Raw genomic sequence first — 27,061 nt, forward strand, 5'->3', positions numbered from 1 at the left:
AATGTGTTGAGACAAATGGAGGAGGAAGAGGTAGAAGTGCAGCCTGGCAGAAAACTGGGTGCAAGCAAAGTGAAGTTAGATGTATGAGGTTATGTTTTTCCATATGTATTACATAGATGTCAGATTGACACCAAGTTGTAATTAAGCATGACATCAAGTCAGCTATGCACAGCTGTATTATTCCTTGAAATTACAAGGGCTGAGGTCCTTTGGGGCACTGTGAGGTTTATGGTCTCTCCACCACGGGAGGTCTGTAGAACAAACTGGCCGAGTGCTTGCCAAGGGGAGCATGGGCACCGATGCCCTTATATCATGGCAGGGAGGGAGTGGGTGGCTTCCCAGGGTCCAGTCTAGCTCTCGGGGTCTCTGGCACAATCCTCTGGAGTATTTTCACCCATAGTAGTCAGCACTCTTGGAACATGAAGAGTGTCAAGGAGTGGGTGGGTTAGTCTGCTTCTATGATTTATGTGCTACTGAATACCCTTAGTAATGATAGGTTCTTGAAGCTTGTATGATAATTTTTCTGTTCAAGTCCAGAAGTAATTCTGGCGTAACTTGCTGTATTTTGAAAAGACAGAAAGAACTGTGTGAGCACTTGATAAAAATGCCCTGGGACCTGCACCTGAACTCCCTGAAACACTCCCAGCTATTCAGTATTTTGCCTGGACATAGGAGAATTGGGGTGACCTTGCTGTTGACAAATGTGTACTTACTGTGCCATATGGAGTCGGAGTAGTTGAGGTGAGAAGGAGCCTCAGGAGGTCACTGAGCCCAACCCACTGTTCAGGGTATGGTCAGGTATGCAACCAGAGCGGGACTTTGGCTTGCTGAGGCTTGAAAGCCTCCAGAAGTGGTGATTGCACAACCTGTGCCCATAGTTACTTATCTGCTCAGTGGAGGTGTTTTCCCTCTCTGCAGTGGGAACCTTCCCTGTTTCAGTTTATGCCTGCCATCTCCTTCTCCTGTGGTGCACATCACAAGGCCCCCTCCTCAGTTTGGTGTCACCCGCAAACTGGATGAGACTGCACTATACCTCCTGCTCTGGGCCAGCAATAAAGATGTTAAACAAGATGGACCCTGGGATAAACCCCTGCCATACCTCACTTGCTGCTGGCCATGAGTTTATATTTGTGTCCTGTAATGTAAACCATCGTTGAAGGCTGAGTGGATACAGCTTCCAGTCGTCTGAGCTGATACAGATATTTTTTGATGTGTTGCAAACTAATCTTGAGGAGTGGGCAAGGGCAATGCGAGCAATGCAGCGTTGGAGCTACCCTCTAGTGGTGGTTTTGCTGGTGGTGTGATGGCCTGGGAAATCATTCTGGCCACACTAGATCAGGTTGCCCAGGGCCACATCCAGCGTCGCTTTGAACACCTCCAGGATGGGAAAAGCTGGTGTTAACCTTTGGCTCCTAGAATATGAGCCTGTCTTCTTCTACACTCCTGAATTAAGAAGTGATTTAGGGTCTGAAACATAAGGAGGGACCAAAAAAGGTGTCGTACTCTCCACTTGCACAGACTCAGGGCTAAGGGTGCTCTGCATGTTACGGTATATTGCAATAAAAAGTAGATACCTTCACAAAATGCAGAAGGTCGAGTCTGCAGATAGGAAGAAAAGTCCATAAAGATGCCAAATAAAGGATGAAGTTGGGAGGAGGATGGAGCCCCATCACTTCAATAGAAGCCCCTTTGCAAGACACACTGCCTTTATGTGGTAGCTGCATGCGTGTGTGGTGTTCATGGCCCCACCGCTGTCTGTCCCACAGCACCAGCAGGTGCCAGGCAGTGCTCTCCTGGAGCTGCTGGCTGAATCCCAGAGGAGTGAGGCCTGCACACACAACTGGTCAGCAAGTGCCCGCTCACACTGACGTGTCAGACTCAAGCCTCCTCTGCCCAGAGTTTTCTGGATGGAGATGTGACAGCTTCCAGAAGTTCAGGCATTGGCAGGTGTGACTAACAGGTAGAAGGCGGGCAGCTGTGCCGACACAGCATTGCTGTAGGTTTGTCTGTACTGCCAACAGCTGCCGGCAGCCTCCTTCTACAAACATCACCATGAAGGCAAGGAGCAGGCGTGCTGAAGGTGCCAGTCAGTATCTGGTTTGGGATTGTTTTTTTTTCTGATATATATACTTGCCCATGAAGGCCTATGCTGAGACAGTGACGCTCAGCTGCGAGGCTCTCCCAGAATGTGATGAATTATGCCTGAGCAGGACAGTTTTAAAATTCAGAAAGAGCCCAGCTCTTCGAGCCCATGTCTGTGGAAATGAATTTTTTTGGCATTTGTTTTTAATGCCCTGTGATGTGTGGGTGAAAAAGTTGGTGAGCTAGACTGGTAATTAATTTTCCTGACAAAAACACCAGACAATGAAATTACCCTGCCACAAAGCTGGGTTGCTAAAGTAAATACTCTGCCAGCAGTAGGCCTGCAAGCAGGATGGGGTCATGTGTGAGGTGCAAGCAAATGATGGTGCTTCTGCCTTTGGGGACCTGTGGAGGCCCTCATGTCTTGGGTATGGATGGAGAAGAGATGTGCGTCCCGTGCCAACACCGGCAGCTCCCTGGAGAGCATGGGCACCTTCAAGCTCTGCTCCAAGTGAAGGGACTTGCTGAACACAGCACTGAGCTGAGGAGCGGGTCACCTTTGCTGTCCAGAGTAGTAATTCTGTCTGGGAATGGGGTAGGGCTGTGAGAAGTGCGGATGGGCTGGCTGCTTCTCCCTTGGAGATGTGTGGGTGAGACCCAACTGAAGAGAGCGAGCAAAGAGAACAGAGCCAGGCTCTTTTCAGTGGTGCCCGGTCAGCAGTGGGCACAAACTGAGACGCAGGAGATTCTACATGAACATCAGTAAAGACTTTTTTAGATGACTAAGTACTAGCAGAGGCTGTCTAGAGAGGCTGTGGCGTCTCCATCCTTGGACATCTTTAAAAGCCATCTGTACGTGGTCCTGGGCAACCTGCTGTAGGTAGCCGTAGGGTGGACCTGATGGCCTGCAGAGGTCCCCTCCAACCTAAACAAGTCTGTGATTCTGAGATATGGTCTCTCATGGAGGTTTTTTACTCTCCTAGCTTCGTTCTGAGTGTTTTCTAACTGCAGTCTGTACTGGTGAGGTGCATGTGAGCTGTTGACCAGGCTGTGCATGCCTGCCTGCCACAAAGGAGTGTAATTTATTGAGATACATTGAAGGCATCTCACAGGAGAGAAAGGACAGGACGGTGAAGTTTCATCTTCCCTCCTTGTGCCTCACACTGGAGGCTGTGATTACTGTGCTGACGGCACTGCAGATGAACAGTCTGCACATACCAAGGTATCTGGCAGTGAGCTGCCTTTGCATGGTTGGAAACAAGGTCACCACCAAAACTGAACAATTTGGTGAGTCTGTGTGTAAAGCAAGCAGTGTTATCAGGGAGGGGAACACTTCCCCGTGCAGCCATGAAGTGGTTTGTTGAAGGCAGTGTAAATCACACAGTGCTGTTTGAGAGAACTTGCCACCGTGTGAATTTGGATTTATAATTGCAGTACTCTGATGTACATGCTTTATTTAATAGAGTACTTTACCCTGTTATATAGTGTTACCAGCTGCAGAATGGAGGAATCCCACATAAGAATTGCCTAAGACACGAAAATATTTTCTTTCCCTATGGAAAAGAAAATTACACCATTCTTAGAGCAGCTGAGTTAAATTGGAGTGGTTTTAGGAATAAAAGGGTCAACTGTGGAATGGCTTATGTGCACGTTTTAGGACCAGAGTTATTTAATACATTAATTATCTGTGCAAATTAGTGGACCAGCGGTGGAGTGCTGAAGTGTCCAGACACCGCAGAATTGTTAAGGTTAGGCTGCAGGAAACAGTGAGGAACGTTTAAGGGACTTGATCTAGATTACAGGCAACGTTATTTCAGATCAGTGCAACACTGAAAGGCGGTAAACATACGTAGAGGAAAACCAAACTATTTCTACATAATTCTGTGTCTTAAATTAACTGTAGCTCCCTTAAAGGAAAGGACTGTGAGTCTCAGAGGAGCTCCCAGATAAAACATCTGTTGAAATGCCTAGTGTCACTCCAAAGGCAAACAAAATACTAGGTTCAGGGAAGACTGGAATGCAAAAGCATTCTGCAAAGAGCATAAAATAAGTCTGGGGAATATCCTTGTGTTTAAATCTGTTTAGTTTTGTTCAGCCTGTCTCCAAGCAGTCGTGTCAGGAGCAGGAGTCAGATGATGGAAGGGGACTAAACATCCGAGGGATGGAAAGCTGAGAAGCCCGAAGCTGCTTCATTCAGAAGAAAGGCAAACAAAGGAGAATAAGGCAGAGAGATAAAAATACCTGTGCTAAAAAGAAAGGTGATTCAAGAACTTCCATTTTCACCTTTAGGCCAATCCATGTGAGCATGAAGTGAGAGGTGACACATCTAAACCTGATAAATGAAAATCAGGCTTTAAACAACAGACTTCAGGTGTTAATTAAAGGAAAAGGTTGTCCGTGGAACTCTGTGCCAGAATGTGTGGATGCTGTTAAGATCTCACCTTCTTTTGAAAAATTGGCATATGTGTTTGTTAAGAAAGGTGGGAGTTCCTTGTGTTTGATAAGGATGTATATGCACAAGGATCTCTGCATCCATAACTTGGCATACAAAACAATCTCCGCCCGACAAAAGTTCGAAGGCTTTTTATGAGTGGACAAGCTGTTTTGTTGCAGAGCATGCAGCTTCTCCCACCAAAAAGCTTGGTGCAGGCAATAGCTGCTGCTGGACAGGGAAACTTTGCTCATTCTGGGATGACTTCAGCTCTCTTACACATGACAAACAGGACATATCTGCTAGATGAAAGTCTAGAAGCCTCTGGTGCGTGATACCTGTCCTCCACTTGGTGTCTTAATGACTGGTAAACTGCTGTACATAAGGCCCCATGTCTGGTGTTCTCACCTCTTGCTGTTCCAAAATTGCCATTGGCACTGTATTTGGGGTTGAATGAGCGAAGATTACAACTAGTCCTTAGGCTTGATAGAGTACAGTGAATACCAACTTTCGAACAGGTAAAATAAAATAAAAATATATCTCCACCTCCCCTCTCCACAATGGTAGGTCAGGTTTAATGTAAGGAATGTCATTCTTTTAAGTTGCTTTTTACGTATCTAAATTGTATGGATGCTGGTTTTGTGCTTTCCTTCCCAGCAGTGGAGATGCAAAACTTCTTTTTTGTGTGAAAAAGAAATTCTCTCCTAATTGCTACACTCCAGAAGCTGGAGCTTTAAGGAAAACCCACTGTGCAGCTGAAGACTCAAGATAAAAAGATTAGAAATTTCAGAATCTCAAATTCTAGGTCAGCCCTTCTTACAGGGGTCTGGAGGTGTTGGCAGCACAAGTGCGGGGAGAGGGAAGGGGCTGTGTGCTGCATATGACAGCAGTGCATGTGTGTTTTATGAACAGGGAGGTTTCCAGACGGTATCACATTGGGAATATCCCACCACTAGTCCACCCCTCCGCTCCTTCCACTTGAGTTAGTGGGATGTGAAGTTCAGTGTGAGGCTGAGTTCTCATTAGTGACCAGGGACATTTCGTTCACAATGTGGAAGGCAGACAGGGAGAGGCAGATGGCTTTGAATGCAGGATTTACATAGTAATGAGATTCAGGTCACCATAGCTGTCTTTTTCTCTCTGCATTTTGTCTAGGTGTCGACTAGTGTGCAGGGATGACGGAATAGGAGGAAAAGGAGGAAAATTAACCCTTTGTTCCCAAGTAGAGATTGGTGTTAGAATAAAAAGTTTTTATGATGGGCTGAAGAACTGTGGATTGTGAGAACAATCACAGGTGAAACTAGAAAGGCTAAAAGTAGCTGCTTTTTAAGTTTCTGGGGTGTTATTTTGTGGGAGTGGCATGAAACAACCTCACCTTAAAATTCTCGAATCTCCCTTAATTTTTACGTTCTTTGTTGTTAGTTTGAGAACAACTAGTTTGGCGCTCTTATCATTACCTATAAACCCCAAACTGGGAAAGTTTGTGTGCTGAAGATGGGGCATGGGTTCTTGTTATACAGTCTCTGCTCGTTTCTCTGAAAAACAAAACAAAACAAAACAACCATTTTGCTTGGTTTCTTAGCTGAAGACTTGTCTTCACATGACTGTGTAATGGCATGATTAAAACGTAATGTTTTCCACTGCAATTGGTAATCCTCAGTATGATCTCAGTGGTGTCAGATCTTATCCTGTTGACAGATGGGAAACTGGGTACCACGGGTCCTGTGTCCAGCTCTGGACAGTGGCATTTGATTTGCTCAATAGTCAAACCCAAACATTCCCAAAATATGCATCAGGGCCCAAGAAATCCTCAGCCTATTTTTAAAATGATGAAAGTTTCTTTCATCATTCATGTTTCGGTTTTTTTAATGTCTTTTTTTTTTTTAAATATAGTTAGAGGAAGATGGGAAAGAAAGTTTTCCTTTCTACTGTACATCACCTGACTCCAGAAAGCAAGGCTTTAGAAGACAAGGGCAGGAGAGAAGCTTTAGTTGGTCCCTGCGTAAAACAGGAATTTTAGCACTGACCTGCATGTGGAAATCTGGGCTGAGGTGGGGAAAGATAGGGATGCGACTTGTGGAAGTCTGAGCTAAGAGACTGTCCTTGCTTAGTTGGGATTTTCCATGACAGCTCGGACATCCCTACTGCTCGAACATGAGGGGCATACCTGCTGTGCAGGGGCAGCCCCGGGGCCTCAGTGCAGGGGAGCTGGGGGAGGTGATGGTGCATCCTCCATGAGCCTGGGATCCTCACGGAGAGCTAGAGCCAAAGCTTTTGCCTTCTCCTCTGGTTCCTCAGCGGGGCTCACGCTGAGATTTACTGAGCAGAGGGGTTTTAGTGCACGTCTTCTGAAGCAGACAGTAAATACATGGCGGGATTGCCTCCACTTTTTGCCCATTCTGGCTGAAAGAGAAGAGGAAATCTAATCAGGTGTCTGGGACAGATTGGAAAGCAAAGGCTTCTTGGCTGTTTCCTCTGAGGAGTAGTCTTATATCTAATAGATCTAATTAGGTTATTTCTCTGTATAATGGCATCCATTTGTTTAAAAAGTTAGTAATCCTTTTATACCAGTCCTATGATGATTATTTAATGGTTGGCTGTTTGTGAAGCCCACTGAGCTTGGTGAATAGGAGATGTTTTGTAGCGGAGCCAGCGCAGTTTCTCAGCAAGCCAGGCCTGGGAGCCTCCCATGGGCATCTTATCTGGGTGGCCTGGAATGTGTGACGGTGGAGCCCTCATCTTTCCACCTGTCGAATGAAAACTATGTCGGTTCTCTCCTTTGTAACGTGCTTTGAAATGTAAGGCCTCAGTGGGGCTGTCTCTTGACTAAATGGGGCCAGAGGACTCTTCTGCAAAGATAAATATTCACTGACTAATACTTGATCGCAGGTACCAGAGGCCAGCGGAGCCCTACAGTAGGACTGTTGTTCACTTGCTGTTGTTCACAGCAAGCAGCTTCTTGATTGTCAGTGGGTCCATTCTGGTTGCTAATGTTTTCTAACCTGTTCCTTTGCAGAGCCCCTGAAATCATCCTCGGTTTACCATTTTGTGAAGCAATCGATATGTGGTCATTGGGATGTGTCATTGCAGAGCTGTTCTTGGGCTGGCCTTTGTACCCAGGAGCTTCAGAGTATGATCAGGTAGGTACTGATGTTACCCTGGCTATTGATGAGAGCGCAGATGTGTTTTTTTTCTTTCACCACGACAAAAAGATGGCAACTTTTTCTGTTTTGCTAACAGGAGGTATTTGCACGTGATTCTTGCCCTCCCACGTCAACTTTTTCATTATCCACTTGGAGTACGCTTGGTAGCCAGTGTGCTGCTTATCATGCTGACGGTTAAGAGCTGACTGCCTAAGTGAATTCTCATCCAAGAGTAAACATTCCCATTGACTAGAGAACTCTGTACATGTCTCTAATCATTGAACAGAGCAGACACCCTCTCTCATACAGTAACAGCAAATATTAAATAGAGGTTTATTTGTTGGAAGAAACTGCATGAACTCTGCAGCATTTCATAATCCCCTTTATGAGGGCGTCTATTAAAAGCAATGACAAGAAAGAGAAAGTTCACAGTGGTGTAGGTTTCTAGTTAATATAAGCTGCTGTGGTTCTCTCCCAATAGGCTTTCATGCTTCTTTTGTACTCCTGAAACATAGTACAGTGGCTTCTAGAGTCAGGGCTGCAGAACAGTTTCCATTCTGATAGTCTTCCTTAGCTTTCTGCAAATGTGGCCTGAAAAAGGTCTTTTTTCTTTTAGGAAAAAGAAAAAAGCAAAAAAGCAGGGTAATAAGTAAATAATTTTTTCATATATGAAACTGTTTCTTTGTTTCATCTTTCATAAATAGTATTTTTTAGCCAGAGCTTTGAAGGTGAAATTTGGCAGGGGAGATATCCCGCAGTGAAGAGCTGGGTCATTAGTGATTCCAAAGGAAATCAGACATAGCTGAAAAACCTACAAGCATTTGAAAATCACACACTAACCATCAAGAGCAGATTTCTTTCTCCTCCCCCCGCCCCCTGCCAAAAAGCCGTAAAACGCACAGCTGAAAAAGAAATCACCATATGTACCTGCCCAGCTTAACTGCTTCCTCTGGTGAAGTGCCGTGAAGGCTCCTGGAGAGCTGGGAAGGGGCAGGGGCCGAGCTTGGCCCCTCACCACAGCGTGTGCAGCCTTACAGCCTGGTGCTGGGCTGCAGGAAGGCGCCTGGAGCTCCTCAGGTGCCTGGGTTACCATGGACATAGGGAGCTGCGGAGCCAAACAAGGCAGACATAGTGGGTCGAGATCAGGAGTGTTTGGAAGACTTGGAAAGCACAGCTGCTTTTAGTGCCTCCATGTTTGTTTGTTTGTTACCCCTCTCTGTCTCTTCTCTCAAAAGCATTTTCCATTTTTCCATAGAATGTTGTACCGTAAATGAGTATTTTGCTGATTTTGCGGAGTTTTGCAGAGTGAAACATTCAGAAGTCAGGAAATGCCAAAGTTCGGGTTTTGTGTGCCACGCTAGGCTATCAGTCTTTAATTATGTAATCACATACCCCTTCTCCTTTGAATCAATAATTTTAAGTCTGGGATCCTGGAAACACAAAGGCAGCATCTTTTAGCTGTCTGAATGCCAGCCAGGCCACAGTCACAGAAGTAACCCAAACAGCAAATGAAGTCATGTAGGCAGTAGTGATAAAGCACTTTACACATCCTGAGGGTGTCAGTTTGTTTGAGTGTATGAGGCCTGCTCCAAAAGTAATGCCTCCTATTTTGTTATGTTCGCCCACGATGTCGGAGGCAGATGTTGCTGCTATGGCAGTGGAGGTTGAAGCAAAACCATGTAATTGAATTCCTCCATGCGGAAAAAATGGCACCCATTGACATTCATTGATGCTTGCTGAATGGGACCAAACAGTGGATGTGAGCACAGTGAGGCAGTGGGTGGTGCGTTTTAGCAGTGACGGCGGTGACAGTGGGTCACCTCCACTGGTGCAGATTTTACGAGTGCAGCATGCACGCTCTTATTCATTGCTGATGAAAATTACAGAATCATAGAATCATAGGCATAACTAATGGTGGTGACTATACTGAAAAACTGTTTTGTAGCTGAGAATTTGCTCTATCAGAGAGTGTTATTGTGCTCTTTGTATCTGTTGTAGTTTCCATGGAAATAAATAAGAGGCATTACTTTTGGAGTGACCTAAGTATATTTCATCTATGGTCAAAGACAGCAACTTTATAGTTTTCTGTTTTCAACTTGAAACTGTCCCTAGGAGAAGCTGTGTGCTCATCTGGGGAAAAAAAAAAAACAGGAAAAGTTAGAACGCAAATATCAAATTATTGAAATTACCTCCTGGGGAGGAGAATGTGACATAAAAAGGTGCAAAGCAGAGAAGCTCACCACTGAAAACTCTGTCGGTCTTCCTCTTTAACCTCTAAAACCCTGGGACCTTCCTTCCTTTATCCATAGACTTTCTGGCAGTGTATCAGAAGGGTGAGTTTCCATAGATGTAAATGATAAATGGAGGAATGCCATACGGGAATTCTCTTTCCTGTCATTCCTTTCAGTGTGGGTTTTTTTTTTGGTGAAGTCTGACTGTGCGCTACATTTTCTGTTTCTTTCTTTGTTCTATTGTTTTAAATGCCTTCTGCCCTCCTTCAAGGAAGACCTCCAGAGATCTTCACAGGATGAACAGTGACCTTTCATCCTTCTCTTACAGATTCGCTATATTTCACAGACACAGGGCTTACCAGCAGAGTATTTGTTAAGTGCAGGGACAAAGACTACAAGGTTTTTCAACAGGGATACAGACTCACCGTATCCTTTGTGGAGACTGAAGGTAGGAAGACATTCCCTTCTTTCTTTTGCCTTGCTGTTGTTGGTTGGAAGTGAGGAGACAGCCAGGTCACCTCTGAGCCTAAGTGTCTTGCTTTTTGCGATGCAGTACAGACATTGGGATGGGTATAGCCCAAGGTAAAACTGCTCCCACAGAAGTCTGCAGCCCTTAGCTCACCTGCTTGGCACTGCTTTGTGGGAAATTTAAGTCCAGAGTTCATGTGGAGATCTCCTTCCACGTACTCAAAACTGATGTGCAGTTTAAATGAAACATGCCCTGGGCAGACTTTGCTCTGATATCTACTGCATTGAGGTGAAAAAAAAGCAAGCAAGCATTTGACTTCTGACAGTCATATCCTCTGTGAGTGCGAGTGTACCTAGAATCTCTTGTACCGGCATGTTTGGTGGCTTTCAGTCCCCAAGGAGAAAGGACAGTGGGCTTCTGGCCATAAGGATGAGATGCTGAGTCTCACGAAGGGTGAGAGTGTAGGAGCCCTTTTGGACTTCCATCGTATGTGGGAGAGGAAAGAGGAGAAGAAAAAAAAGGGAGAAATCTCCTTGTGATGTGAAAACTATCATCATAACCATGTCGACATAGCATAAATGTATGTGCTCAGGCAAGAGACGTGCAGTGCTCTTAGTCATCAAAGAGGATAGGGTGAGGCGTGAGGTGGAAGTGGCACATAACGTGTAGCTGATTGCTGGGCAGTTCTGCTCAATGCCTTTCCCCTGTTTTGAGCAGACACCAGATGATCATGAGGCAGAGACGGGGATTAAGTCGAAGGAAGCAAGGAAGTATATTTTCAACTGTTTGGATGATATGGCACAGGTAAGAGCATTGGTGAGTAACAAGCAAGACCGCTTTACCTGTGTTTAGGCAACACCAGGAAAGAGGAGTTGTGTGATTTCTGTGTGTACCCTATTCTTGTGTACCTTATACCCAGTCCTGAAGAAATGGTGTACCCTATACCCGCTCCTGAGAAACAGCAAGTTTACACCTACCAGTTCATCTCATCACATACTGCTTTGTTGGGGGATCCACATGTAGGGGCACGTGTCCTTAGTGTGCTGCAGTAAAGCTGCCTTGGAAAATGGCTGAGTCACATGTCTGCGTGTCACAGTCCAAGCAAAGGCTGGATAGTGGAGCATTCACAAGCAAAACATGCAGAAATGGAGGACTGCGATCAGGACAGACTTCAACAAAAGGATGAAATGACACCTAATCCATGAATAGAATGTTTCCAACAAACTTACTGAAAATTTTTATTTATTTTATATATGTATTTTTGCTCACAGGACACGTAGTAAAGTACCTAATAGCACAGTCTTTTAGATGATAAATATACTGATGCCAGAGCTTGCCTGCTACCACATGGAAACTGTTCATCTTCAGTGGAGGGTGACTAAGTGTTTCATTAGCCATTGACCCAAGCTAGCTGAACACTTAACAGTCTGTCTAGAGATCTGATGTGCACAAGCCAGATGACGGCATGACTAGCCACCACAGATTTGCTGTGTAACTTCAGCAACTCCTCCTTTAGACATGGAAGCTTGTGGGTCATGAGCTCCAATGAGGAGTAAACGTGGTTTGCTGGAGACCTGACCATCTGCTCCTTCACCTTTGCACTCATCCTTGTCTTTTCTCCTGTAGGTAAATATGACAACAGATTTGGAAGGAAGTGATATGTTGGTGGAAAAGGCGGACCGACGGGAGTTTATAGATCTGTTAAAGAAGATGTTGACGATAGATGCTGATAAGAGGATAACACCGATTGAAACTCTGAACCACCCTTTCGTCACCATGACACACTTGCTCGATTTCCCTCACAGCACACAGTACGTGGCTTTCTTTTCCTTGGAGTCTTGAACTGGGGGTGAAGAATTGCTTGTTATTGAAACCAAATGTGTCTAAGGGGCACTATTAAAAATTTTAAGCCCTGTATTTGCACCTTTTTCTGGTCCAAAGAAAAAAATGATTGGCAACTCTGAGGTTGCAAGAATTGTGTTGTAGATGCTTGGCATTTAGAAACACGGTAGAGTGTGCAACGTTCATTATGTAAATATCCAATAATTACATATGTTTTCATTAAAATGCAGAAGAAATTATGTAATTAGTGCTGAGTATATCGGTATATCTCAAAGTAATATAGTTCTGATTGTTAGTGCAGTAATCAACCTTATCCGCAGTGGCTGCCGACCCTTCCTCCCAGAATCTTCCCCATCTTGCAGGGGTCAATTTGAGGCTGTTTGCCTTTTAAAGGAAGAGCTTTTTTTGCAGTGGTATGGTTTACAGGAATAGGCAGCGGGAAAATAAGTTCAGTTTTGGCTTTATCATTTCTCACCTGTGCAACTTTAAATACAACACTCTGACCTCAGCTGCCACTATGTGTAATGGAGGTGGACTCCACTGCCTGATGGAGATGTGAAGAAATGTCATGCCTTCGAGTCTGACTCCTAATGCTGTATCAGAGCAGCATGAAATGCAGGAAACCTGTGCCCAGCACATCGCTCTCATCCCCTGGGCAATTCACATAGGGCCAGATTTTGGAGGTGCAAAATACAGGTGCACGAGGGAGTTCTCCAGAGCATTCAAAACACCTAGCCTTGAACATCCTGCTCTATGAGTGTCCCTTCGGTTACTGGCACAGCGCCGTACTCCATTGGGTGCTAGGTGCACAGGTCTTTAAAGGTTGTGAAAAGCTTGGGTGCAAAAGTACTAGGTGCTGCTTAAATGCCTTAGAAGATGTTTGTACAGATACTGTAGAGCAAAAGTTGCAGTGCATCAGCTCTGCTGCCTGTATCTGAGCTTTTATGTATCTGCAATATTTCAAGTTCATTTGGGGTAGTTTTCTCTCTGTGACGGAGATGTAGTTGCCTTTTTCTTTCATTTATCACAAGATAAGAGCAGCTGTGTACCAGAAGGTAGTGGGTGCATGGTCTGTGTAGACCCAAGCTTATCCTGCATAGACATCTGTGACTGTTGTTATCTCTAAGTAGCTACTAAGTAATAAAAGTAATGAAAACAAGACAGGAGATTGTTGTGCTAAATAGAGAAAAAGTAAGTTTTCAATATGAAAACATAAGTTAAAAAAGGACAGTCTTTTCTAACAGCATTAGCATCATACACAAAAGTCATTTAATTTTCAGCAGCTGATTGTGTGAGGTAGATTTGTGGCGTAATACGTGGCCATGAGAAATCTTTCTGCTAATACTATAGGCAGGTCTTCACTTTTGAAGTTCTCACTCGTGGCTGGTCAGGCAAAGCCCCAGAAATGCCGAAAATGTCATTGAGACCAATATCAATGAGTTTTCCCCAAATAAAAAAATTAGCATTAGGTCTCTGAATGCTAAATGTTGTGCCAGCCAGGTGCTTAACCCTGCATAGCCCTTCCATGCTGGAAAAAGTGACTGGCAAAGGGAGCGGTACCCAGCATAGCAGGTTGATGGAAATTTTGTCTGTGATAGCCTGTGGTTTTGAGAATAGAAACCACAAAGCCTTGAGAGATGGAGGGACTTGTAATCTCTCTTGAAAGTAAATCAGGCAGAAGAGAAAGTGGAAATATATGGAAGAAGTAGCTTCTGGAAATAATTGCTGTTGTGGCATGCTTCAGAAAGAAGGGTGTGAGTTTGAGCAGCCTATGAGGGGCTGTTCTGCTTACTTACAAGCAAACAACAAAGCAATTTTAGCTCCCATTCTCACATATTTGACTGCATGGCTCTTTAATTGTTAGATACTTTCTGCCCTGTTTTACTCTTTGCCTTTCTTTTTAACTTTTCTTTTTTTTCAAAGGACAGTGTTACATTAGCAGGGATTATACCGTGTTACATAAATCCTTTTGGCAACATATGCAATTTACCATGTATGGAAAATGCATTATTTTCAGTACATTCTGTTTTTTAGTGGGGGAATTACGTCATACCTAATTGGGAAAAGTCAGTCCAGGAGTCTTCCACGTTCATTTGATAAAAAGTTCTCTAAATATTCTGCGATTTATAGGTATTTCATAGTACTTTAGAAGACTGCACATAATGAGCAGCTTTGCACTGTGTCCTGAGTATCTCTTGTCTGCCAGTGATTATGGAACAGTAATTAAGAAATTACTTGTGAGAGAGGACAGATGATCATATGAGTAAGAGACAAGATAGGGACAAAAAGATCGAGGTCTTCTTCCTGACCAGTCTTAGTGATCATATAAGCTTGTTCCTTTTGATGGGAGTCATTTTTTCTCATTAAAGCTCATGTGACATGAAGTTGTCTTTACTTGCCCTACCTCTAACAGCTTAGATCATTATGCATACAGCTGAATTTTTACAGTGACAGCTAATTTTTACTGCTTGTGTTTTATATTTTTCTTGGTTGGGATAGCGGAAATGAGATAAATCCCTTTATACTTTTTTGAGTTGTATTTCAGACTCTGAGGACACATTTGTAAAAACAATTACTGTGGAAGAATTGTGGAAATCGTGTATTGGTTTTTAGACCTTGGAAAAATGAGATTGTATTAAAAGTACAATTTTGCTTAGGACCACTATATTGCTATCTCTTAAAACCTCTGTGTGCCATGGTATCCCAAGTTATAAATGTGACATTGACAGTTTCATGTACCAGCCACAGTGCTCCAGCAAGGCAAAAAGCATTTCATATGCTTTACTGAAGGTACAAAATATGATATGTTTCAAAATTTCCTTTGCCATTATCAATAACGTTTAAAGTAAGGTCTATGTAGAGGAAGAGGCTGTACTCCTTCCCCCGAGAGATCTGATTCTCAGTCTAAGATAACCTCAGAACCTGATTCCCTTAGGGTGTCGAAGAATCTGATTTGGCATAACTTTCTGGCACAGGAAGAGTCCCATTGACTGGGAGAGGACAGCTCATGTGTTTTAAGATAAACATCTGCAGTAGTGTTTAGCCAGGCAGGGGCAATGTTTTAGGCACTTGTCTGGATTTAGCTGTCAGGAACTACTTTTTAAAGGAGGTAAGACTTCCCAGGAGTCTCAGCAACCAAGAACAGTAAAATTCTTCTTTGCAAGGGACTTCTAAAATAATGTTTAGACATACATTGATACAGGAAACATTAGTTGTCTCTTCCTGTCAAGTTCAGTCATCCTACTGGAATGAAACCAGTATCTCTCTTTCTTGCTCTCAGTCTCTCTCACTCTTTCAAACTAACTCTTTGTTTTTTCTTGCCCTGGTGTCTAAAGACTGAAAGATTTGCTGACTTTGTGTGACTTACGTTGCAGAGTTCAGACCCAGAGGGGCACCTGGGAGTCCATGAACAGGCACTCTCATCCTGACACATATTTGGCTCTCTTCAGTGCAGGCAGGACTAGCCTGACTCTCACTGATTAAGAGAGACTTGCACGAATAGCAAAGAGCTCATGTGACTAGGAAGTGCCAAGCCAGCCATTGAGACCTAACATGGGACCAGGGTCTCTGTGATGAGCTTTTGCCAAGTTTGATGGCTGATTTTCTGTCTCTTCCTTGCCTCCCCTTTCCTTACACAGTGTTAAGTCCTGCTTCCAGAATATGGAGATTTGCAAACGGCGGGTGAATGTGTATGACACTGTGAACCAGAGCAAGACACCATTCATCACCCATGTAGCCCCGAGCACATCTACCAACTTGACCATGACTTTTAACAACCAGCTGAACACAGTGCACAACCAGGTAAGAACACTGATCAGAAGCAGCCAGTGCTTGAAATTTTTACATCAGTAGGGCCTAAAAGATGAAAAGCAAACATAGCATCTCATTTTCCTTGCCTGCAAAAAGCTGTTACTTTTCTACTGTCCTTCCTCAGTTCTTTCTCATTCAGGCAAGCATTAATCTCATGACCTTCTGCGTGATTGTGAAGTGTTGCCGTCATCGTTTATGTTATTGTTGTGGGTGATAAATCCTGCTTACCTGAGAAGTTGCTATGGGGAAAAGCTCATTAGTCCCTTAATGCAGAAGCAGAACTGCATTCAGTGGATCAAGCAGAAGTATTTGTGATCTTACAGCACTCCTTCAAACTGACATTGAAGTGAGAAGAATTAAAACCCTTCTATAACAGATGTAGCACTGTAACAGATCAACAGGAAAGAATGGTTTTGGGGTAATGTTTATTCTTACCTCCCATGGTTTCACTCCAGGTGCCACGATTGACGTGGGCACACTGTTAGAGAGCACATTGCGCGCTACATCGGTGGGCTCTGGCTTTGTAATTTGTGCTCCTGTATTTGTTTTACATGCCCCAGTGTTGGAGAGTGCTGTGCTGGCAAATTTATGGCTAGCAGGCTAAGCTGTTTGCCGTGGGACTGTATTACAACAGCAAAAGGAATCCCTCCAGGGACAGCACTCCAGGAGACTGAAGCTCAAGGAACAGCTACTATCCTTTAAGCCTTTCTGGATAAGACTGCTTGAAATTCACTCTAGAGATTGCAAGTGGTATTGTGGAAATGGCACTTGGTATTTCAAAAGCAAAGGAGCTAAAGGATTCTGTGTAGACGTACAGAGTGTTCCTGTGTCACTCAGAAAGCCAGACTCCATGAGTCAGTTCTTGATGCATGCGATCACAGAGTGTCTTTTGGAGCAATTCATTGAGCAGATACACACAGAGATAGGTCATGGTTCAGTGTGACAGAGTGTTAGTTATAAAAATGAGTTCCCATTCTTGACTGTTTCTGAGATACAGACTACAAAACTTCGTTCCGCATGCTCTGCTAGGCTCCAGCTGCAAGGCAGAAACACCATTTGTGCCATAGTTGCTAGTAGGAAATGCAGGCTTACTTTCATTTCCTCACTGCTCATTTGATGTTCAGATCAGTTGCTAACTCAGGAGATCTGTGGTAATCTGAATTTTCGTAAGGGGTGTGTATTGTGAGCAGAACTGGTATCTCCAGTGTTCCTAGAAGTGGTAGAAACATTTCCAGGAAGGGCGTTTCGATTTGAACAAGCTCCAGATCTTTACCATCCTCTTGAACATGCGACTCGTTGTGGTTCCCCAGTACTCTCTGTCTCTGCAGAATCTTTGGGTTTTGCCTCCTTCCAGTTGCAGATCCTGAGATCCGCAGTGCGGGGGCTGTCATGTTTGCTGCTGGGTGTGTTGCACGGGGGAACAGATTGTGCTTCTCTGCCTCTGCACAGAGTAGGGAGAAGGAGGAAATGTTTCCCCATAATGTCTCTTGTGACTGTGGCTGTGCAGCGTGGGTACGCTTCCACAGCCCAGTGGCAAACAGGTCAGTGTGTAGAGCCAAGCTTGCTGCCTCCTGCAGTCTGGGTCAAGGCTTCATCTTGGGCTTGTTCTTTTGCATATTCACCAAGTGATAAGTATTCCTAGCAGTGGTGCTGCTGTGTTTGAATGGGAGGGGTAGCAGGGAGGAGAAAGGTGGGCTCTGGACTGTTAGGTTTGTCTAGACGTTAATGCTACGGGCATTTTTTTGTAGAGCAGTGGCAAAACTGTTTAGGGGTTGCTTGTCTGCAACTGCTGCAGACTCGGTCCAAATAAAGCACAAGTCACCAAAAGATTTCTAAATGTTTTGCAGAGCTGTATACTGATTTTTGTGGCTTTGCAACATGCACTGCTGGAGCTCCTGCTCTGAGAGATTTTAAAGTCAAGCCAAGCAAAATTTGGACTTTGGAAGTATTATTATTACTGCCTAGTGATATTCTTCCAATCCCTCCTAGTTCAAATATAATTTGAGGAGGATGTACCAGCTTAGATGCAAGATAAAGGAAAGTCTGAATAATGAGTCCCCCTCTTAGGCTGAGGCTTTGCAGGGCATGAAGGTGCTGGGTTTCTTTTACCTCAGCAACGTGAGCTTTTTGTAGAGTTGTGTGCTTGATGAGAAAACAACATTATTTGGGGATAGTAGCGTTTTCTGAACCCATCTTCTGTATGCTGGAAATCAGAGCAAGTTAAGGGCTGTCTGGGGCTGCAGTTCTCCATTGGAGAACATTCTCTATCTGAGCAGTTCCAGCAGCTCCATGTGGCCTCAGGTCCCACGGCATGGTACGGTGCTGTTACTCAGGCAGACCACACGCTCCTTTCCCCATTGCTGTCCTCGCCTCTGTGCTCCTCAGTGTCCTGCTCTGCCCCTTGTTTGGTTTTGGTTTGCTGTTTTTAATTTAGATTTTTCTTTTTTTTTTTACTTTTATCTTACACTGTTTTACTTTTTTTTTTTTGATTTTACTTTTGGATTTCGCTTTTCCAACGTACCCATCTCCCTCATTTTTTTTTGTTTGTTTTTGTTTAATTCCCATCATTCCTTTAGACCACCAACCTGGCTCCCACCTCCTCCAGTGCCACTATTTCCTTAGCCAACCCCGAAGTCTCCATACTAAATTACCAATCTGCACTCTACCAGCCCTCAGCGGCGTCCATGGCTGCGGTGGCCCAGCGGAGCATGCCCCTGCAGACAGGAACAGCGCAGATCTGTGCCCGACCCGACCCCTTCCAGCAAGCTCTCATCGTCTGCCCACCAGGCTTCCAAGGTAAGTCACAGCTTCGCCAGGTCTTAACACCCCCCCACACCCTGTCCCCACTGCTCATTTATCTAGCTTTTGATTGGAACAAGCTTCAGATCGTATGGAAAGACATTTGTTGGCTTGTGAATATGAGCAGTGAGGTTGTTGCAGATTACTCAGATGTCAGCAGGGTGAAATGTGTAGCAGAGGATCTTGCAGGCAATATGTTGCCTTTACCATGTGGGTTAGAGGTGGCTAATTAGAAAGAATGGGACTGAGCATAGAAAAAGGGGGTGGGGAAGAACTTGCAATATCTATCATCCTTTGCCCTGAACATAAAGTTTGAGGTTCTTCTGCCTCGCTTTGGTAAACTTGAAAACTTCCCCCACAACAGGAATTAATCATTACGTAAATAACTGGTTCAACACTTCTCGGTAATTCAGTTGTTAAAAAGGGAACTCAGGAAGTTAATGCAGTAGAGAGTGTGGTGCTGGTGGTAATGAGGGTTTGACACCTATGAGTATTCACCGGAACAATTCCTTCAGCTTCGGCCCTGCTAGTTAGTTAGTACTAGCCAGCTAACCAGTATCTTACACCTCTGTACACCCAGCATCTGGACCACCTGTCAGACAACTTGGCTGATGACCAGTCTTAGCCACTTCTCTTTCTCTTAACTTTATATGCAGTAGTAATATTGTAAAATTAGCTGGGCATCTTTAAGAAGTGGTCTAAATAGACCTTGGTTCAGCTGATGCAACTTCTGTGCTTCGTTTTTCCAAGCCTCTCTGTACATCTGTCTCTAGGCACTTGTTAGATGTTCTGCAAGATTATCAAAGCTCTTTTGAACTGGGGGAGTTTAGTTAGACCTCTTCCACATAGTTAAAACTCAAGGGTTTGACTTCAGACGTGCTTTACTAGAATATGTAAGCTAACATCTTCCACTTGCTGTCTTGAGAAATCTCTAAAAGAGAGGAGGTAGCATGTAGGCTGTGCCATGCGCAGAGGTGATGGAGTGGGAGGCTTTCTCCGGAATAGTTAGCTAATGCTTGGCTAAGACAGCAACAGTTGGAGTTTGAGGTGTGCTAGATTAAACACAATAAAATCAGAGCCTTTAAAATATGACCCCTGGGAAACTGTGCAAGAGAAAATCACCCATCCCAGTCAAGATTGAGTTAGTGCACAGTTCTGAATTCCACTTGTCCCACACTGATAACAAGAGAGCATTCTCACATAGCAATGTTTCTTGTCTGGCAAGGACCACTTTCTTTTATCAACCCAGAGAACATCCGGTAAGAGAAACCATTTCCTCCTCGCTCTTTCTTTTCTCCCTGTATGCGCTGTACTGAGATGTTTCCCCTGGATTCGAGATAACTTAAAAATATGAAATCAGTTAATCCCGTAACATCTTTGAAAATGTCTCTGCTGTACCCTCATGAATATATTGTGGTTATCAGCATCTGATGGACATCTTTGGGCTTGGGTGGAATATGTGGGTCTCCTAGAACTTAATTTTTCAAAGGACTAAATGCTGTGATTTAAATGGACATCAGTGAGTGCCTTCAGGCTCCTCTTAAAATCAGACCCCCATGCTTAGCAACACTATATATGACTAGTGCTGTATCTTCTGTGCTTGTGAAACAGGGCTACAAGCCTCCCCTTCGAAGCATGCTGGGTATTCAGTTCGGATGGAGAATGCTGTTCCCATTGTCACTCAGGCTCCCGGGGCCCAACCTCTTCAGATCCAGCCAGGACTCCTTGCACAGGTAATGAACTCTGAAGACACCAAACAAAACACGTTAATTTTTTGTTATTTACCTCTTGGAAGCTGGAGAGTAGCTTTCTCTGAGGGCCTTCTGTGCTGTAGTTTGGAGAAATGGGCAGCCATAAAGAGTCGCCAGCTTTATCTGAAGTGTCCAAACCTTACCCAATTCATTGTCCTGCTCAAAAGCTACATCGGAGTTGCAAAAGACTCTGGAAAGACTGTCTTTTCTTCTTCTTCTCCACTGAAACCAGTGGGGATCTCGGGGAAGCTGTGTCAGGCCTCTGCTGAGGAGGAATCAGTAGGGACCTTCCTGCATCCTCCGGAACTTGCAGTCTGAGCAGCAGTTTGTTGGAGTTGTGCTGGTGACTTGCATGCTGCTGAAAAACATCCCCCATGCTTTAGTTTTGTGGCTTTTTATGAATCATATCTCTGTTCTTAGGTTATGGGAGAGATTAGTTGGCAGAGGTAAGGACCTGACAGCCAAGGAGCTCACGTTGTCAGCAGCACCTGTTGGCACAGTTGCCCAAAGTACTCTCACAGAAAAACTGTGCTTCTTCCCAGTAAGACCAAATGGGAATGGGTACCACTTATCACGTACACTTCCTCAAAGGGAGACCCAGCTCCTCAAAAAGAGTAGTTTGTCACTCCTTGTGTTGCCTTTAGTGCATCTGCCCCTACAGGTTTTCAGCTGATGGCAGTAGTATCGGGCATGATTCTGGAAGCAAAAGTATACTTAGTATTAAGTTGTGCAGCCTGGAAAAGATGATCTGCAGTTCAAAAATGCCCATACGCAGTCAGGTACCTGCAGACTTCAAGATTTTTGCCCATGCATTGGGCTGCCAGGGTTTGTCTGTTGGTGCAATTGCTCTTCTTCACCAGCTACCAGCCACGCTTATCTGATGAAGACAAACCAAAGCACAACTTGCAGCCCCCATGATTTCCAGTAGCTAACGTGCTCCGCCCATTCCCAATAGAAAAGTCATCGTTAGAGGCCTGTCTGACGTAAGCCTGCTCAAACACTGAATCTGTCCCAGTTGAAGCCTGTGGTAACAGCCTGTGTGGTCCGTCTCTCTTGGCTGGTGGAAAAGGAGGGTCTAAGAGGCTGGAGGAACAGGAATAATTGCAAAGTGAGTGCCGTCTCTGCAGGTCAAATTGCAGGCACTTGTCGCAGTTTTGGTGTACAAGGATGAGGGTCAGATCTGAAGCATGGTGGTGCCCATAGGATCTTAAAAGGTCCTAAAAGATCTTGGGTCCTGCAGTTCCTTTTTTCTTCTCAAGGTGTCCTCGCTCGGGTCACCGCTCTGTGGCTGTGAGTGCTCAGGAGCAGCTTTGCTGCAGATCGCTGTCCTGCCCCAGTTACAGGAACTCTGGTTTCTTGGGCTGCCCTATACTTTCTATTGACATTTTTTGCACTGTCACTTCAACGAGGCTTATTTGAGCTGTTTCTGAGAGATGCTCCTCACTTGCATAGATTTTTGATTTAATAGAAGAGAGGCAGTCTCTGTCTTCTGATATATCTGTCTGTCTCACATGATGAGAAACATTAGCTTCTGCTCTGATGGCGAGGCTCTCTGATGGATGCTGGTGGCATCTGGTGTCCACAGGCCCTGCTCGGTTCGGGCTGAGCAGCTGGTCTCATAAACAAATCTGTACCCAATTCCAGTTTCCTGAATGGAAAAACACAGCTCCTTTGTAAAGCATTGTAGTCACATCTGATCTCTGGATGACTGTGTGTCTCTCTGAGCTGAGAGCTGTTCCTCTCATGCACAGCTGCTTATCAAACGCTGTTCAGACCAGACTGTCTGAACTCCAACTACTAGAGGGGCTGTCCCCAGCAAAGTGCCTGCTGCCTCCAGAGCTGCCTTCTGTCCTTCCACCCACTCCCTGTGCCCCAGCACTGCACAGTGCCATCAGGCCGTTCTCCGCTGCCCACCCACACAGCATGGGTTGCCCTGATCGCCAGGGTGGCTACAGCTTGCAAAGCCAAGTAACTTACTTGTTACTTCTGTGTGTCTGTTTTCAGCCTGCCTAGCAAGTTTGTTCAAATATTGTATGCACAGAGGCCGTTGAAAATGGGCTGATCCCATGCTTACAAATATCTCTGTACAGCTTCAGATCTCAGGAGGGACAAAGCCATACAATCTTCTGGCAGGCTTCTGTGACGTGACCCAGAACTGTCCTCTGTCCTTGAATTGTGCCATGAATACTTGAATTTCTTGCGTTTTAACTCCATCCCAGCAATACTTCTTCCCATGGAGGTCCTGCCACCAGCTTTCAGAGCACACACGTTTATTCCATTAGTTGTTCTTGTTTACACCACAGGTGGGTGCTTAGTTGCACCGGGGGCCGCACCACCTCCAGGGAGCAGGGGCCAGCGCCACACTCCGACACGACGGCACAATTTCAAAATAATGCAATAACTGAGAACAGATTGAGGCTGCAGGCACGAGCCTCCCATGTGTAAGCACAGCGTGCTGTGCTGGTGGATCAGCCTAGACAAGTCTTATCTGCAGATTAAATGATTCAGTGGTCCTTACCTAATAAGTGAGGAATTTATGCCTGGACCCTGACACTGAATCTAAATTTATGCTCTGCAGGAGGAAAAGGAGTTTGTATTTGTTCAGTTCTCCTCCTGAAAAGGGAGGAAGCAGTTTGCTCTGCAAGTAAATCCTGGTAGCCCCTTGGGACCGAGCACAACAGTAGTTGAGTCTCATCTTTTAATTCAAAGCTGATTAAAAAAAAAAAAAAAAAGGCTTTTTTTTTTTCTACCTGATCTTTTGTCTTTTTGCTACCTCCTCTTATGTACTCTGACCAGCACCGGTCCATGGCTGCAGCTGCTGAGATGGAGAGCTCTCAGGAGCCCTGTGACAGTCCATCCTTTGCAGATGTTGCTAAGAGGCCTCATGAGAGCAGCCTTTTCATCTAACAGAGCGAAACTACAAGATGATCAAACTTTGGTGCAGAACTGGGAGAAGTTTCTTTTTTTTTACAGAGGGTGGCAGAGAGTGATTAGGGCATAGGTTACAGGATGCTTGTGAGGATGGAGATGGGGGTGAATGCATGCCTGGATGAAGCCTCCCCTCCTTAAAATTTAGCCTCCATCGGGCTGTAAGATTACGTAACATGGGCCTAAGGAGGGCTGTGTTCCCCAGCCCAGGCAGCACACAGCAAAGAAAGTTTCCCTCTAAAGGAATCACTGTGTGACCAAGCCAAAAAGTTATTTGACTCATGTGGAGTCGGTGGAGTGGGATGACCTGAGGGATGATGGCATAGCAGAGCGATGACTCGACTCACAGGGCAGAGATCTCCACCCTGCAAGGGGGGCACCCACTGAGAAAACGCCAGAGGGCGCATGGAGAGAACAGGCACGCAATGTGCAGCTGTGCACAGCTCCCCTCTGCTTTGGCCAAGAGGTCATGGGTAGCTGGACTAGGCAGAGTGCTCAGTGGCCAATAAGCCCTCCCTTTTAACACCCCCAAATTCCTCTTCTTTCCCTCCTCGTGAAAGCCTTGCAGACCCTTGTTCCCTCTCCTGATCCCTGAAAAATTCTTTCTCCTTTTAAGCTGCTCTAAGTTTCTGAAGTCCTGTAGGGTCTGTTGAGGTCAGAAGGAAAATTGGCTGGAGGTGGGGAAAAGTCCCATTTAATAAGACTGTAACTCCCAGCTGATCTGAACAGTCAAAATTAAAAAGTGCTAATCTGTTGGAAGTTTAGATTGAAATGCAGGCCAGTTTCACTCTCTCCCATTCCAAGTTTAACCTGACACACAGCTGCTGTTTTGGAAGTCAGGGATTTTTTCTGTCTTTTGTGCTGTCTATATTGATAACTTTACTGCTTTTGCCACGGTTTCCTTAAAGTATTTGTGATCTATGACTGAAAAGTACTAAACGTTTGGTAGTATGACCACAGTTATTACAAGGAACCCCAGCTGGGTGTGGGTAATTGCTTATATGCCACATATGATGATTCTTATTAAGGTACACTTTTTCCTCTGGCTAACAGCAAGCATGGCCCAGCGGCACACAGCAGATCCTGCTCCCCCCTGCCTGGCAGCAGCTGACTGGGGTGGCCACCCACACTTCTGTCCAGCACGCGACCGTCATCCCTGAGTCCATGGCAGGCACCCAGCCACTGGCAGACTGGAGGTAAATCGGTGGCACGTGGAGAACATGCGTACGTGCCCAAAAGACAGCCAGCACATGTGTGAGCGATGGCCTTTGGGCTGGGGCACTGGCGCGTGAGCTGGAGTTGAGGGCATGAGGGTTGTCTCTGAGAGTGGAGATTCAGCAGCTTATTTATTGTCATGGAGCACTCTCAGGTATCCCATGGGCAACAAGGGTGTGCAGCGAAAATAAATTCTCTCCCAGGCTGCTCTAGCAGAAAGCTGAGCAGTCTGTTCCCAGTCCTGCTGTCTTCTCCAGCCTTCCCATGCTCCTCACGGTCTCTGCCAGAAGCCTGTACAGGGAGTCGCCCACCCTGAATATGTGTGATTTTTTGCTTGGACTTCAGGGCTTCCTACAGTGGTCACCACTTCTGGAGAAGGCCTAGGAGGCCACCAGTGATGGAGAAGGCTATTGGCTATGGCCTCACAAGGCTGTGAAGCAGAAGGGAAAGGCAGGGGGCTGCAGCCTCTGCCCCTGGTAGCCTGCAACAGATTGTGTCCCTCTGTCTCAGAGCTACAGGCAGCTTCTCCCCAAAGCCAAGCCCAACACCATGCCCACTTCCCTGGGTGGGGGAAACACTCCTTCTTGGGGAAAACTGTGGCACCGAAGAGCCCCAAGGTTGGAGCCCCAGTGTAGGTGGTGGGAGCCAGCGAGAAAGCCTGCTGGGGAGCCGCCGGTCGCATTTTAAATGTGTCCCTGTCTCCCCCCTTTGCAGAAACACCCACGCTCACGGCAGCCATTACAATCCCATCATGCAGCAGCCCGCGCTGTTAGCTAGCCATGTGACTCTCCCCGCAGCCCAGCCCGTCAATGTGGGTGTCGCTCACGTCATGCGCCAGCCGCCCGCCGCCGCCACCTCCGCCAGGAAGAGTAAGCAGCATCAGTCGGCACCTCGGTGAGTGAGCCCGGCCCCGCCGCTGACCGTGGTGGACAGCTGGAGACCGTGCCCGCCTTGTTCAGGCAGGCCCGAAGTGCAGGCGTGCTGATAGGCATGGGGTTTCCAGAAGCCTACGGGGCAAAATAAAGCTTGTTCCACTGCCCGTGAGTTTTTGTGAGTGGACTGTCTGCTGCTTCGTTAAGGGGCAGCTGGGTGTCTTTTGTACCCAGCAAATGCCACTTGGCATGGTGGGGATGCAGGACAGGAGGCTCGGGGCCTGCTCGTACGGGTCGTTATGCTGCTGTGATTGCCTGAGGCCTTGCAGTCCCCAAAATGTAAAATACAGCTGTGTTTTCAGGTCAGTGTGGCACAGTGCCCGCTTGCCAAACCTCTTCTACCCACGCTCCTGAGGTGCAGTGCCTGCATGTCCGTGGGCAGTGCACCTCCAGGGACTGTACCTTCAGGAACAGGTACCTGATGTCTGCATGTAAGACCTGCCCTTTCAGAAGCAGTTGAATGATAATCACAAAATCGGAGGGCTTGGAAGGGACCTCCAGAGTTCATCTAGTCCAACTCCCTGCTAAAGCAGAGGGTTCCCCAGAGCAAGTTACACAGGAAAGCATCCAGGCAGGTTTTGATTATCTCCAGTTAAGGAGACCGCACCACCTCTCTGGGCAGCCTGTTTCAAATCTAATTTTGATGCACTGCAGAGCAGAGGACTGAGGTGTCTGTGGGCCACCTTCAAGCTCTCTAACTCCTAACATGGGTGGTTGGAGCCTATCTACAACAGTGCACAGCAGCAACTGATACCCACATTGATCTTTTCCTAATCATGGCAGCATCAAACAGGGAGCATTTTATAAAGGCACCTCATGCAGGAGCAGTCCTTAGATGCTAGGATCTATCAAATCTAGGTAGGAGCATTTGGCTCTGCAGTGAGAAAGTTGGATGTTCCTTCATGTTGGGTGGCACACGTAAAATGGTGGGATAACTGCAGTGCCTGTCACAGCCCTGTGGTCCTGCCTACAGGACAAGGCTGCTGAAGATGTATGTGCAGCTGTTCTGGGGAAAGTCCTCAGGGCTGTGGGAATAGCACCTCTACTGAGCTACGTTTCTTTATTTTTTTTAAAGGAAAAATAAAAAAGCAAAAACCAACAAAAAGTGCAGAGAAGAGAACTAAAATGGGTGACTACTTGTGCAGTGGCGAAAACAGAGGAGCTTGTGGTTTTCCTGGGTGACTGGACTCGGGCCAGAGGAGCTCGGAGTTCACAACCAATTTTTCTCTAGTTAAGAGGCCACTATTTAAATCCTTCCCATTTATCTGCTCTCTAATGTTGCATTTACTTTGGGCGAGCTCCAGCTGTCTTAGTCCATTCGCAATGTAGAGCAGAGGCAGCTCCGTCCCTAGCAAGCTAGTGAAAGAGAGCGCCTGTTGCAACAGGCATGCTTGCACAGGGCCTCCCCTCTCCCACCCCTCTGCAGGA

At 45.7% G+C, this 27,061-nt stretch overlaps 1 protein-coding gene across 6 annotated transcripts in view; it reads left to right on the forward strand.

Annotated features, from left to right (window-relative positions):
- Window positions 1-27,061, forward strand: part of HIPK2 (homeodomain interacting protein kinase 2) — a 131,863-nt gene that overhangs the window by 81,248 nt on the left and 23,554 nt on the right. For 5 of the 6 annotated variants that reach the window (XM_021387824.1, XM_021387837.1, XM_021387848.1 and 2 more), the window contains 9 exons: window positions 7,530-7,653; window positions 10,216-10,335; window positions 11,074-11,160; window positions 11,983-12,167; window positions 15,837-15,999; window positions 18,585-18,804; window positions 20,419-20,540; window positions 24,540-24,682; window positions 25,416-25,595. In XM_021387824.1, coding sequence (XP_021243499.1) covers window positions 7,530-7,653; window positions 10,216-10,335; window positions 11,074-11,160; window positions 11,983-12,167; window positions 15,837-15,999; window positions 18,585-18,804; window positions 20,419-20,540; window positions 24,540-24,682; window positions 25,416-25,595 — 1,344 coding nt within the window. The remainder of the gene's footprint in view (window positions 1-7,529; window positions 7,654-10,215; window positions 10,336-11,073; window positions 11,161-11,982; window positions 12,168-15,836; window positions 16,000-18,584; window positions 18,805-20,418; window positions 20,541-24,539; window positions 24,683-25,415; window positions 25,596-27,061) is intronic. The other variant, XM_021387853.1, reaches the window with a different exon arrangement.

The sequence above is a fragment of the Numida meleagris genome, chromosome 1, assembly GCF_002078875.1.
Source record: "Numida meleagris isolate 19003 breed g44 Domestic line chromosome 1, NumMel1.0, whole genome shotgun sequence".
Classification (NCBI taxonomy): Eukaryota; Metazoa; Chordata; class Aves; order Galliformes; family Numididae; genus Numida; species Numida meleagris.